Source organism: Colossoma macropomum, unplaced genomic scaffold (assembly GCF_904425465.1).
Source record: "Colossoma macropomum unplaced genomic scaffold, Colossoma_macropomum, whole genome shotgun sequence".
In the NCBI taxonomy this organism is placed as follows: Eukaryota; Metazoa; Chordata; class Actinopteri; order Characiformes; family Serrasalmidae; genus Colossoma; species Colossoma macropomum.
This window is the reverse complement of record NW_023494794.1, coordinates 22254631-22270073: the sequence shown is the minus strand read 5'-3', so window position 1 is coordinate 22270073 and position 15443 is coordinate 22254631. Positions and strand designations below refer to the sequence as shown.

The window sequence follows — 15443 nt, the reverse complement described above, 5'->3', positions numbered from 1 at the left end:
TTTCTCAGTTTATTTATTTCTGTATTATTTATTTTGTTTTATTAATGCCATTTTTACATTTTTTCCATATCTATATTTTTAACAATTGTTCACTTTATTCATTGATTCATGTATTCATTTATTTATTTTTTCATTAATTCATTTATTTATTTCTGTATTTCTTCTTTTATATGATAATGAGGGGGCGTGTTTTTCACGTTCAGGCTTAGCGATCAAGACCAGGAGGAGAAGAGCTGATTAAACTGTTCTTTCACTCCATAAAGAGCTGCAGTGCCCCAGACAGACAAAGCTGCTGATACTCCACAGGCAGTGTGTGAGAAGGGTGTCCAAATGTCTGAGCGATCTGAATGTTGCAGAAAAAGACGATGAATCTCCTCCTCCACAGCTTTGAACACTACTGGTCGACCTCTGTATCGGCAGAGGCAGCAAAATGAACCAAACTGTCCCCGCAGCCTCCACAGGAAAGAGTGAATAATCCGGACCTGCATTTTCAGCCAGATCAGCCGAGACTCTCAGATCTCTGACTGTCTGCTGCTGTAAACAGCCACTACTGTACTGTCTCGTCCTTAGTTACCGCTGAGAGAGCAAGGCGTGTACTATCGATCTCCAGAATCTGACATCGATCAACCAACAGGAATATTAAGACTCTGTGACATCATTGACTGACAGCCTCTTTATTAGCATAAGGACAAGGAAATACAGAAATAAATAGAGCAATAAATAAATATAGAAATTAATAGTTATGGAATAAATTAATAAAATAAATTACGAAATTTACAAACAATAGTGAGAAGGGGAAATTACTAAATAGACATATAAATAAATGCAGACGTTAATTTATGTAAGATTTATTAATATATTAATTGTTATGTATATTTATTTTTAGATTTATCATCATTATTCTTTGCAATTCTACTTCATATATTAATTTACTAAGTCATTTATTTTTAATTTTATTTATTTTTCATTGTGGCAAATCTGGTCCTCCATAGGCGCCGTTTTCTGTGAGCATAACGCGGACATGTGATGCGCCGCACTCTCTTCAGCTCTGTTTAGGAGGAGATCTCCCTGCCATTCAAACACATCTTCCAGCGTCAATCCCTCTGCTTCAGACTGGTAATTGAGTTCCATTTTCTACTTATTATCACAGACTGAATCACTTGCTCTGTTGCATAGAAGTAAAAAGGGTGATATTTCTGCTTATTGGTTGTATAACTGTTAAGAAGAGTAGTTAACTGTTCATTCCCTTTTTTAATCCAAATCATTTTACAAGCTAAAAGGGTGAAAGAGAGTTTTTTTTTCTAACTTGTAAGCTCTTTATGGTTAATTCTAACAGTTTTGTTTGCTGTTTGAATTTGGTCTTATTTTGAAAGAAGAGAAAGGATAATACTGTATAACACATTGAATCCACAAGCCTTATATGGTCATTGCCGCCTGTTACCTCGGATTTTGGTATTGATCACACAATTTCATTTATTGTTTATTTATTTATTTTTTCCCAAAAAGAAAAGTGAGCTGAAACTAAGAGAATAAGCACTTATAATTCATTTTTTAAAATAAATATTACTCTTTTTTTTTTGGTAATCGCTGTCTATCTCTAATTTTACATTTATTTAGGAGCAGGGGCGTCTCACCTGTCAATTTCCATGTTAGAACAGTGATTGGAAAACTAATCAGCTCATTTAGTGCTGTGAAAAAGTATTTGCCCCTCACCTGATGTAATCTATTTTTGCTAATTTGTCACATTTAAATGTTTCAGATCATCCAACAAATTTTAATATGAAATCAACATGAGTAAACACAAAATGTGACTTTTAAATGATGATTCCATTCATTGAAAATAAAGACTTATTCACAACAATTATCACCCGTGTCAAAAGTAATTGCCCCCTAAAACTAATAACTGGTTGTGCCACCCTTGGCAGTAACAACTGCAATCAAACGCTTGCGATAACTTGCAATGAGTCTTTTACATCGCTGTGGGGGAAATGTGGCCCACTCTCCTTTGTAGAATTGTTTTAATTCAGCTACACTAGAGGGTTTTCAAGCACAAACTGCCCGTTTAAGGTCTTGCCACAGCATCTCAATGGAAGGCAAGTCAGGACTTTGACTTGGCCACTCCAAAAACTTAATTAATTTTTTTTTTTTTGAGCCATTCAGAGGTGGACTTCCTTGTATGCTTCGGATCATTGTCCTGCTGCATAACCCAATTGCGCTTGAGCGTTAGGTCACAAACTGACAGGCGGATATTCTTCTTCTCACTGTGGTTCGCTGGAGTTCCGGAGCCTTAGTAATGTTTTTTTTTAACCCTTTCCAGACTTGCATATTTCAATAACTTTTTTTTAAATTAGCATGTGGCATCTCGTGCTGCTTTTTGAGACCCTGTAGCCAGCTTCACATTGCCAGACAGGTTCTATTTAAGTGATGTTTCGATTAAACAGGTCTGACAGTAATCATGCCTGGGTGTGGGTAGTGAAACTAAACTCAATAGTCAATTGAATTTGGTTAAATGTTTGATTTAGTAGCTAAGGGAGTAATTAGTATTTCACATAGGACGAGGTAGGACAGAACAGAAATTGTCCTTCAGTAAATGAAATCATCGTTTAAACACAGCATTTTGTGTTTACTTGGGTTTCTTTGTCAAATATTAAAAGTAGTTTGAGGATCTGAAACATTCAAGTGTGACAAATATGCAAAAACATAAGAAATTGGGAAGGGGGCAAAAACTTTCCCACAACATTGTACTTAGGATTGTGCAAGTTCATGGACTGATTAGAGGCGATGAGTGGAGCAAACAGTCTGGAGAACCTGCACCCACCCTGTCACTGGGATTCAAACTTTGACGTTGTTTTGGAAGCTGATGTCTGAGTTGGAGAGTTATTTTGAGGCAGAATGTGAAGGAATTCAGCTTAATTAACAGCTCATAGCTTTACTTATGGAATCACACTTTGATGCACGTCCGTATGATCCCATTATGCTATCACCATCATATGTGTCCACAGTCTCCCTGATGACACGGATTTCATAGAGCGGTTAGAGAATGACCTGTTATACGTTGTTCACACATCAGAGTTATGGGTAAGGGAGCAGCAAAGTCTTTTGTAATGTTTTACTTTGTTTTACTTTGTGCTCATAGCTCATGTTGGTGCTGAAAAAGTCTGAATTTCAGCATCATTTGCTGCTGTCTTCTATTGTATTAGGAAAATAGAAGCAGAAAAAATAGCTCCACTTTAGCTCAAAGTTTTAGGTGAAAGATTTAAGTAACTATGCAGGAAACTGAAATAGTATCACATCATTGCTCCTTTACTTCATAGGCAAACCCACAACAGTGTGTGACACTTTGGGAAAAGCAGACATTTGGTTAGTCAGAACTTACCGGGACCTTGAGTATCCACGACTGTTACTGCCGAACTTCAGATTTGTCGGGGGGCTGCACTGCAAGCCTGCAAAGCCACTTCCAACAGTTAGGTCACCGTTATGGCTTTCAGGATGTCTTTTGAATGTTTGCATGCTTGAGTCTGCATTAAGAATTGACACAGAATGTTTAGTGCCTGACCCTAAACCTTACTACAGGAGTTTATCTGCTGGTACTGCAGAAAGTAAGTAAGCAGTCTGGGACAGGATTGATTTTCTCCCCTTCTGAAACAATTTATTTGTCCTGACAAACTTTTAACCCAACATTAATGTGAGCTGCCTCTCCAACTCTTTATCCAGCTAGCTAACTTAAGTAGCTTGACAGCCAGTTGGCTAACCTCGGCCCAGCCTGAGACTTGGTCTGTGAGGCTGTAGATGGATGTTAAGCCTGACTTCTGTTGCATTTAAATGAGCTTCTGTCTTTGCATCTTGGTTTTGTAGGAGATGGAGGAGTTTGTTCAGAGCTCAGGGGATGATGGCATTGTGGTGTTTTCCCTGGGCTCCACAGTGAAGAAAATCCCCAGAGAGAGAGCCAACATCATCGCTTCAGCACTCGGGCAGATCCCACAAAAGGTCTGAGATTAATTAACACAGTTGCTTTAAGACAACGATTATTTTGAGGGTGCTCAGTGTAAGCTTAGTGTAAACTTAAAAGTACTGTAACTCCCTCATGTTGGAGGCAAATGAAATGATATTCCAAAAATTGAAAAATGCAGTGAAATGGAAAAAAAAACAGGGGTTAAAGCCTATAAAAGTCTTTTATCTCGTCAGCAATACAATATATATGTTTAACCCCATTTTTGATTGGCAATTTGTAAGCAAAAATGTGGGCCACCCTGCTTAACTGACATTTTGTTCATTTTCTAAATGAAAATATGTTAACACATCCTCTACAGAGAACACCTTTCTGTACATTTTAATGCATAAGCACTAGTTATTTGCTGAATGTAACATTATATATATATATATATATATATATATATATATAATGTAACAAATTATAAAAATGTAGCCTGTGCAAAAGTAAAGGCACTACAAAATATATGCTAACCTCAGTGAATAAATAGAAATTCTGCAATAACACAAAAAAAATCCTATATTTAAGTTTGTTTTTTGCACAGGCCACATTTGGTTTTTTTTTTTATCTTTTTAACAATATCTTAAATTCAGCAAATAGCTTGTCTCCTGTTTTTAAAGGAAGGGTTTCAACAGCATGTCTTTGAGACACTACTGCTAATTTGTATAATAAGTTGGCCAAGCAGAGTAACCAACTGCACTTTCAATAGCTCCACCCATTTTTTGCCTGATAATACCTTGTCAAAACGCATCGGATTTGCCCTTAAAACTGGTGCAAAAAGCTTAATACCTCTCTGTCCACTTGACAAACACAGTTTACCTTTATTTCTTCTGTCAGGTACAAAGAGAGCATCATGAGGCTTTCCCGAATCCACCATGATCAGCCGATGAAGCCGCTGGACCAGGCTGTCTTCTGGATCGAGTTTGTGATGCACTACAAGGGGGCCAAGCACCTCAGGGTGGCCGCCCATGACCTCACTTGGTACCAGTACCACTGCCTGGACGTCGCTGCCTTTTTGCTGTCCATAGTCGCTCTGGTCACGTTCATCTTTGTGAAATCGTGTGCTTGGCTCTTCCGTAAATGTTGCAGAAGGACCTGAGCAAAGAGCAAAAAAGAGTGAAGAACTGAATGAACATCACTGTGTTAATGACTACTGTGATATTTTCACATGGGTTTAAAGTCTAATGTGCTGTATTGTACTGTAAGTGTACAGCATACATTCCTAAGGTTTTTCACTGTTTAGTCCCAGATTCTCAGTGATTTCATCACAGTGTAATCAAAACACGTTTTAAAAATCATTTTCACTGTTCTCAACAGCACTGAAAGGGATTTTATCCATATCTTGTAAAGTGTTTTCTTAAAATAAAATTTTGATTATGCAAATGTTAAAAAAAAAACACATTTTCTCGATTCCGTAGGGCATTCTACTTATATATAATATAGTGAATTGTAATATGAATTTTGCTGCATAGTTGAAACTTGAATGATGATAAACCTAAAAACTGGGGAAACAGAACAAAATATAATTACAATTCAATTTTTAAATGGGAGGAATAGTAGAAGAATCATAAAGAAATTTAAGCATAATATTTTGACAAATTCAAAAGAATAAAAAAGAAAATCTGTATAAATTGTGTTTGTTTCTTAACATTACAAGCACAATTAATCTGTAGCATTATAAGTAACCTGCCTGATGTGGACGTGTAGGTTTGGTGTCCCGGTCAGGGATTAAGCTTAGTTTTGGACTGCATTTTCCTTTGATGACTTATCCCAAGCCATCATCACTATTAAGTAGTTGAATCCAAGACAAGACCAAGACCAGATTAAGATTTTTTTTTAAATATCAAAAAAAAAAGAAATTCATTTGTAGTTAATTGTATTTTAATTATCATGACTTATACATTATACATAGTAATACATCATATTACATTTTATTATATATTATGAGAAATATAACATTAAATAATATACAGCCTGGAACATTATTACTTATTATTATATTATAATATAATAATAGTCTTAGTCAAACTTTGCATTGTAACTGGAAGCAGTGGGGAGGTTGTTCTCTGTTCTTTTCTTCCCTACAACTTATTCAGAATCACCACCTAAAGCCAAATGAACATAAACTACATCCGTTTTATCATTCATTACGAAAACATAGTAATATTAATGTACTGTAAATACGACTGCTGTAGGGAGAAGTTATTAATACATTACATGGATGCATAAAATATTGAAAATAGCTAAACATACAGAAGAAATAGCCAAAGATTAATTACAATTGATGTTCTATCAAAAGATTTGTGAACAGTGCAATAAACAGCGCTCAGTGACATTATTATTCTATTAATGCTGGTAATATTTCCTGATAAGGAGTTCCACCTTAAATGCGCCTGAATGCCTCAGTGGCCTGAGGGACCAGAATGTAACTGCTGCCCCATTTAAGGTGGGACGTTTGAAAAAGGCGGAAAATTGAACAAGAAGATGGAGAATAAGAAGCTTTGTGTGATTTAAGCTATTAAAATATCCTACCTACAGATTTTTACAGTGTAAATATGTGCCACGGTTGGACATTTTGGCCAGGTAGCACAATTCGCCAGAACACCGGTTAGTGATGAGTGTTACACAGCCGAGCGATGAGCTACTAAGTTAACAGTTATAAATAGAAAAACTGAAATAAACGATTACTTACAGTGTCATACGAGCACAGCAGGTGACAGATGAAAGAAAGTCCTCTAAGTCTTAAGTTTTCTAAGTCGTGGTGAAACAGAGAACAAACTACAATCATACTATTCTGTCAAAGTTCCCCATCTTTTCATTTTGCTTAGTACATTTGAACAAAGCAGCCAGAATCGCTGTAGCAGGTGCCGTTTGTGGTGTTTAAAACGTAAAACATTAACAGCTTTAAGGAGCCTGCATTTCGTAAGCAACCGCTTGAAAAATACCTTTTTTTCTTTTTAATTCTAACAAAATCAAATGGCCAACAAAAAATGAGGAATGATAAATAAATCAATAAATAAATTTATTAATAAATACATTTATTAATAAATAAATAAATGAAAGAAAAGACGTTGCATTTGACGCACTGAGTAAGTATATCAATACAGGTAAAAAAAGATTTTGACTGACTCAAGTAATGTACATTCAAAAAGATGGTTCTCCAAGGGTCCTTTAGTAAAGACAGTGGTTACATATAGAACCATGAACACTCAAAGAACGATTTGCGTGCTTATATAGTTCCTTGCATGGTGAAATATTTTTTTTCAGATTAAAGAAGAACGTGTTTTATATGGTTCTATATAGACCCTTTCTGATGCTATGTAAAACTACAAATAACACATTCTCCATCAATAAAGAACCATTTCACCATGCATTTCACCAGGACAAACTACCAGTTTGGCTTTGTTAGACATTTATAGTAGAGACATCATCAGGGGGTCCAAATGAGCAACTACGCTGTAGAAAGAAGCCCGAAATACGCGTGTTATCCACGTTTCGTGAATATGTCCTCTCTTTCAGAACTGGAAATACCAAATTTGGACCCCAGTTAGTCTCACAGCTACAGCAGGCACCTGATTTTCAAATGATACCTCGCTGGTTTGGACGGTTTTCACCGCAGCTCCCTATAGATGGCCTATAGCCTGAGTCTTATGAAGAATGCCATTTTAAAATGAAAATTAAGTATGCTGTCCCTGATCACTAATGTGGATGTATATTCTAGAAGAACTTAAATGGGTGGAAAGAGAATGACGTACCTGGCTCCACACTAAACCAAGTGTTCAAAAATTCAATATTCTACAAGGTAAAACACATAAAAGAGCAGACTACTGACATTTTGTGCACCCAATGTGGGTGGTAGGTCAGCAACACCTGCTGAGGCATCATCTCAACATTTTAGCAAAAGAATGAATGAATGAACGGATAATAATAATAATAATAATAATAATAATAATAACATTATTATTATTATTATTATCATTATTATTATTATTATTATTATTATAATTATTGTCCGTACTAACATTATTATTATTATTATTATTATTATTATTATTATGTGTGCTTTTCCAGTAATCTAGATTCAATACAAATGAAAAGACACAAAATGTTTATCAAATCGCCACATTTATCTATATGTATGTTTTTTTCACCAAAGCATTCTGCAAGCATCTTCAGACATCCTCTGGACTGCAGTGTAATGTCTGTAGCTATTTATTCATATCCAGGTAGTAATATTTCACATACATGTTTACAGAATACATGTTTACAGAAAACTTCCACATGGATTTTCACTGTCAAAACTTAAAGAGAGCAGCTTCAAGTCCATAAAAATGAATAGTGATTGTTCAAGGATGTGCTGATAAGGAGCATTCAACAGTCTTCAACAATGAGGGGTGCAGCAGATCAACAGGACAGGAATATTCTGCAAACTGGACAAAAACAAAAGAAATAAGTCACTTTATAAAAGAAAGAACTACACATGACTACATAACTGAGCCACAGTAAAAGGTTCAAATGTAAGTGACATCACAAACTGTAGGAAAGAACATGATTTGTAGAAACTAGAGGCCATAAAATCAGGGTAAAATGAAGCATGCAGATTCAATATACATCATCCTGTGGGATTCAGGAAATATATTATCTTCCAGCATTTCTTGATTTTTTAGAAATGGTACTTTAACAGATATACAGAAGAGGTCTACAGTCCACCTATCAAACCTACAGTCAAGCTACAGTATTGTATCAACCACTGCTTTCAGTCTTCTCTCTTTTTATTAAAGAAAATGGTGTGGCTTTGTTGTGTTTCCCCAGAACATGAAACGGATGTATTAAATATTCCTGGTCATAATTTTTCAGTAGTTGTGTGAAATTTTAACCCCTGTTTGTAGACAGAGGAGAAAAGCATCTAGAATGAAGAGAATGAATGAGCGTGTGAAGGTTTTCAGGGACAGATCAGGAAAAACAACCTTTTAGTATGTGTTGAATATATGACCTTACTGTTGCTGTGATAAGGTATGAGCCGACCTCATTTTACATTCACTCTCGAAATGAACTGCTGGCAAGCTTTCTTGTCATTATATAGGCCTAACCGCTTAAGAGCTGTGAGCTAGCCAACAAGTTAACTGTTAACAAACAACGTCGGAACCTAACAGAACACATCACTGTGTGGAGCTCACCTGTATTTTTATGGCTTTACCTTGTAAATGAGAGGTTATGTAACTAATATAGAATTATCAGGACAGCAACGTTAAATCTTCAAGCTGACACTGATGGTTTCTGCCAAGCACTACCAGAGCCGGTTTATGAGGAGCGTGGCCGCTTCCTATTCCCCCGTTATATCAAAAACAGGACTGCCAAACAGCAGAGGGCGCCCGTGAGTGAGTCCTAAATGAATGGGAGTAAACAGCGCTCAACGGCTAAAAACAAAAAGTTACCTATATATTTCCTTTTTCTACAGCAAACGGGTTTTGGGCAGCAGGAGGCGGGCATTACTGCTAGAGCGTTGTGAATGATTGGCGAGCGGAGCAGCTCATTGGCTGTTAGCCCTCACTGACGTCATGGATACACATGAGGCGCCGTTCTAAACTCCTATAACTCGAGTTTAAAAGCTCTTAAAAATATAACAGCGGTGTTAAAATGTATTATGCTGTTACCGTTTTATGTTTTATGCTATTAAAAATGTTTAAGCATTTATAGACTGTGATTTTGCTCAAATGCTCCATATCAATCCATTCATTTTGGACTCACTCAGGTGCGCCCTCTAGCGTCTGAAAAACCCGTAGGACATTGCAGAGTGGTAATTCTCCTCTCTACAAGTTCTCTGGCACTACTGCTTGTTAACCGCAGCTAAGGCTAATGCGAACTTACATTTGCGAGCTGAGGTTAGATAACATAAGCTAACATCTAGATTTGGGCGATCGCTGTCTCTTCGAAAAAAAAAAAAAACATTTAAACATAAATCAGTAATATTAAAAACAGATGATATTTTTAAATGTTACCTCTTCCAGCTTGGAGACCATTCACACCACACACAGATGCACTTCTTTACCTCAGATAATGCTAATCAGACACTAACGTTATGCTAACCATACACTAGAGGACTTTGAAAAGACGTTTGAAAGAGTCCAACACCGAAACACGGACATCAGCTGAATATGCAGTATCAACCTAGGTTTACCGCTCCGCCCCGCTCCGTTTGACCCAGTCCCTAAACCTTTCCTGCTTTGAGGTTGTCAGGGCTGTGTGAGCTGAACGGTGGAGCCAACAAGTAGTCGAGCTGTCAGTTAGTTTGCTACCATGATGTACAGACATCTTCTCCCGTTGGTAGCTTTGATACTGAGCGGGTCTGAAATGACTCTCAGTGGTAACATACTGGTTCTTCCTGGTGAATTCAGCCACTGGCACAACATGCGCGTAATCGTGGATGAGCTGGTCGCTCGGAATCACAGTGTGACTGTTCTTTCCCACACTTCGTCAGCTTCGGTCAACTACACGCAAAAGCAGAACCTCAAATACATTGTTTTTAAGACCAGCATGGAAAAACAAGATGCAGAGAACATGTGGCAAAACTTCATTAACATTTGGATGAATCAGGACGTCACCGGGATTCGGACTTTGTCGTGGTTTTGGGAGGTGATGAACGTGATGTCTGAATATGAGAAATATCTCGGAGCAGTATGTGAGGGAATGATGCTCAATCAGGAGCTCATAGCTTCACTCAGGGAGTCACACTTTGATGTACTGCTGTACGATCCTATGATGCCATGCAGTGATCTGTTGGCAGAGACCCTCGGCCTCCCCCAGGTGATGTCTATAAGACTGACTGCGGCGTATGGTATGGAGAGACGGTGCGGTCAGTTGCCAACACCACCGTCGTATGTGCCCGCTGTTGCCAGCCAAGGACATCTCACTGACCACATGAACTTCATGGAGCGGGTGGAGAACGTGCTGTTGTATGTTGCTGTCACAGCATTATTGAGACTGCAAGTGATGTTCACGTTTGATAAGTATTACACCAACATTACGGGTAAGGCAGCACCAAGGCCTCTTGTCTTTTTGCAAGTAAGTTTGTATTTTACAGATGCCTGCAGTGATTTAAACCTTAATTATTTCACACATTGTTAAAAGGTCTGAGAAACCATGAGCACCAACCGACACCTCAGTGCCCTCATCTGGGTCAACTATATGAATGACCTTAATATACCTAAATCGCAGAAAGAAAGAACATGTGTGTTTTTGTAGGCGCTGACACATAATGTCATTTTTACTGGATAGAGATTAAGCCTGGTCTTAGACTACACAGCATTATGTATGGGGATTATCTACTGAAAGAAGAATGTAGTCCAGGACTAGGCTTAATCAAACCCTTAATATACCAGCCAGTAACTTCAGCTGAAGTCCAGCTCCTGTGATTGGTAATGTTATTTTTTTCAAGTCTGTGTCAAAATTGGAGCCTTTTTCATATCTAATCACAGCGTTATCTGACATGGTGTGAACAAAATTGGGTCAACTGGTCAGGTTCTTACTTTGCCAAGTTACAAGGCACTTTTCCCACAGTCATCCTGAACAGCCTGTGATAATCAACTTCAACCTAGATGTTTTTGGCAAATGCAAGAAATGCAAGGGCCTTTGTGTCCTTTTTGGTCAGCAGTGGTTTGCACCCTGCAAGTCTCCCTTGGATGCCAGTGTCTTTCTTATTGGGGAATTGTTTACATTGACCTTAACTGAGGCAAGTGAGGCCTGCAGTTCTTTAGATGTTCGTCTGGGTATTTTTTTTGTGACATCCTGAATGAGTTGTTAATGCACTCTTGGTGAAATCATCTTTGCTCCTTTACTTCATAGGCAAACCCACAACGCTGTGTGACACTTTGGGAAAAACAGACATCTGGTTAGTCAGAACTTACTGGGACTTTGAGTATCCACGACCGTTCCTGCCGAACTTCAAATTTGTCGGGGGGCTGCACTGCAAGCCTGCAAAGCCACTTCCAAAAGTAAGGTCGTCGTTATAGCTGTCAGGATGTCTTTTGAATGTTTGCATGCTTGAGTTACACATTAAGAATTTACACATAATTGGGAAAATGATTGAATGTACAAAAGTTTAGAGCTAACTTAGGAAGCTTATCAGCCAGTTGGCTAACCTTGGCCCAACCTGAGGCTTGGTCTGTGGTGCTGCAGCTGGATGTCACTACACACTTCTGTTGCATTTAAATCAGCTTTTTCATGAAACACAATCAGAGGACTAACATGTATCTGTCTTTGCGTCTTGGTTTTGTAGGAGATGGAGGAGTTTGTTCAGAGCTCAGGAGATGATGGCATTGTGGTGTTTTCCCTGGGCTCCGTAGTGAAGGACCTCCCCAAAGAGAGAGCCAGCACCATCGCTTCAGCGCTCGGGCAGATCCCACAAAAGGTTTGAGATTACACTATGAAATGTTTATATCAGTAAATAGAAAATCAATATTCCAGCCGTCTCAAGGTCTACAAGCCATCTTGATATGAGGCTAGTTCATGAGTCCAACCAGTGTTTATTCTCCATAAAAACTATAATTAGACTAGACAAACAACCCTGCAGATACGTGATTTTATTGTACTGTTCTTTGCCCCTACTTATAAAATTTCTAGTTTAGTTGTGCACTCTTTAAGTACTATCGCCTAAATGCTGTAAGCAAAGTGCCATCCATAGCACTTGCATGTAGTAGTGTTGTTTAATCTTATATCCTTTATTGAAAAAGAGATGTTTTGTGATGGTTTACTTCATCAATTCTGTGTTTAAGTACAGGTCTTGTGGCGGTATACGGGAGAGAAACCAGACACTCTTGCTCCAAATACAAGACTCTATGACTGGATTCCCCAGAATGATTTACTAGGTACAGTTTTGTCATTTAAGTGTGTTTTAGAGCCCAACCAAATGCCAATCTTGTCACAGATACCAATACTAATTTTAAGGCTGCACTATGCATGATTTTCTTTGTTAAAATTTAAAAAATTAGCATTACTAAGTTTAGAGGAAAAATCACTCTAAAGTATTGTGTGTGTGATCTGCTGCGAGTTGCCCTATAAAGCCTGAAATAATAATTTCAGAGGTCGGTTTTCGTGAGGTTTTGCAGACCACATCATATGTCTTTACGTATTAATGTCACACACAGGCTCAAAAAGAAGGTCAAAATCTTCAAATCAAATCAAATCAGACTCAATGATCAGGTCAGACTCAATGTTTGGGTCTCAAACGCAAAATCACCATTACAGTGATGGAAGATGACAACAGTAGATCATTCACTCACATCCTCAGCAGACACGTTCTTTAACAAATTTTTATTCTTGCAGGAAGTATAGTTCTCTTTGAATACTCTTTCAGTGCGCTCACAGTCATCAGATTCATCGCTTTGGAAAGGGGTCTGAAACACAAACAACATTGCAAAATCTCTCATGGAATTACACATTTATAATTGCTGTTGTGATGCAATACTGATTTGTCCTGTATCAACCAAAATAATGTTATATAAGAGCAATAAAACAGATTCCAGGATTCTCAATCTTTAGTGCCTTACTGACTGATGTGCTTGCCGATTGTTACTTGTCAAATATGATTGTCAGTTCCCAGCTGTCAGTTTTCACTCAATATCTCAAATAATCAGCTGGACCAAAGCAGGGGAATCGTCTTCAATTGTATAAACAAATGGTAAAATCTCAAAAGAAAATCTTATCTTAGCATCTGATGGTGTGTTTGGTTGTTCAGAATGGTGTTACTTTCCTGAATGTGGTTTTTGAAGACAACTTTTAAATAGATGTTATTGTGGATGCCAGCAAATCCATGGAACCTTAATATACACTGGTTTTTATCCTAGTATATACTATAGCAGTTTGTTGTAGTGATGATTTCTAATGATTTGTCTCTGATAGGACATCCTAAAACTAAGGCCTTCATCACTCATGGTGGGACTAATGGTCTTTATGAAGCTATTTACCATGGTGTCCCAATGGTGGGCATTCCACTGTTTATTGACCAGCCAGATAATCTGTTCCACATGAAAACCAAAGGAGCCGCTGTTTTGCTTGAAATGAACAAAATTGAGACCAAAGACTTGAAGGACGCTCTCACTGAAGTTATTAACAATCCGTCGTGAGTTGATATTTTATTTTTCTTAAACGCAGATGCTTTAAGATGGAGATTATTTTAAGGGTGCTCAGTGTAAATTTAAAAGTACTGTAATTGTTTTTTCACAATATGCTAACCTCAGTGAATAAGTAGAAACTGTGCACTAACATTTGCACATTTAAGTTTGTTTTTTGCACAGGCTGCAGTTGATGATGTTATTTTAAATATGTTAAGCTCAGCAAATAAATAGTAATTGTACTTTAAAATGTGTTCTCTGTAGAGGATGTGTTAACTTATATTCACTTAGAAAATCAGCAAAGCATGTAATCACATCACATTCAAGGCTTGCGTCTGCTGTTTTTAAAGGAAGTGTTTCAACAGAGACACTACTGCTAATTTGTGCCTATTTTAAGTGGCAGAGAAAAATGTGTAAAAAACCAGTCGCTGCTAGTTGCTCAAAATTAAGTAGACCAAGCAGAGTAACCAGGTTCACATTCAATAGCTCCACCCATTTATTATCCGATCCTCCCACGTTTTGTCTGGTCCTCCTTCAAATGCATATGCATATGAGAGAGAGGCACATTCTGTGTTCTTCCACACTCTGGCTCATAAACTGCATGTTCAGGATTGTGTTTTGTACATAACACCCTGTCTGAACGCATCTGATTTGCCTCTAAAATTGGTGCAAAAAGCTTAATACCTCTCTGTTCACTTGACAAACACAGTTTACCTTTATTTCTTCTGTCAGGTACAAAGAGAGCATCATGAGGCTTTCCCGAATCCACCATGATCAGCCGATGAAGCCGCTGGACCAGGCTGTCTTCTGGATCGAGTTTGTCATGCGCAACAAGGGGGCCAAGCACCTGAGGGTGGCGGCCCATGACCTCACTTGGTACCAGTACCACTGCCTGGACGTCGCTGCCTTTTTGCTGTCCATAGTCGCTCTGGTCACGTTCATCTTTGTGAAATCGTGTGCTTGGCTCTTCCGTAAATGTTGCAGAAGGACCTCAGCAAAGAGCAAAAAAGAGTGAAGAACTGAATGAACATCACTGTGTTAATGACTACTGTGATATTTTCACATTGGTTTAAAGTCTAATGTGCTGTATTGTAGTGTACAGCATACATTCCTCAGGGTTTTCACTGTTTGTAGCAGTGTGGGCCAGTGAACTTAAATCCTAGATTCTCAGCGATTCCAACACAGTGTAAAGTAATTACGTTTTATATATCATTTTCACTGTTCTCGACAACAGTCAAAGGGATTTTATCCATATCTTGTACCGTGTTTTGTTTAGGATAAAAATGAAATTTGGATTATGCAAATGTCAAATCAGCTTAATTTTTTGATTCTTTAGGGCATTT

General features: G+C 37.8%; 1 protein-coding gene across 1 annotated transcript in view; it reads left to right on the top strand.

Moving 5' to 3' along the window:
* LOC118815106 overlaps positions 1 to 15115 on the top strand; it is a 28813-nt gene extending 13698 nt beyond the window's left edge. Inside the window, exons 7-13 of the mRNA XM_036581037.1 lie at positions 4829 to 5027; positions 10280 to 11018; positions 11834 to 11982; positions 12267 to 12398; positions 12768 to 12855; positions 13889 to 14108; positions 14833 to 15115. Of these exons, the coding sequence (XP_036436930.1) occupies positions 4829 to 5027; positions 10280 to 11018; positions 11834 to 11982; positions 12267 to 12398; positions 12768 to 12855; positions 13889 to 14108; positions 14833 to 15115 (1810 nt within the window). The remainder of the gene's footprint in view (positions 1 to 4828; positions 5028 to 10279; positions 11019 to 11833; positions 11983 to 12266; positions 12399 to 12767; positions 12856 to 13888; positions 14109 to 14832) is intronic.
* The last annotated feature ends 328 nt before the right edge of the window (positions 15116 to 15443 follow it).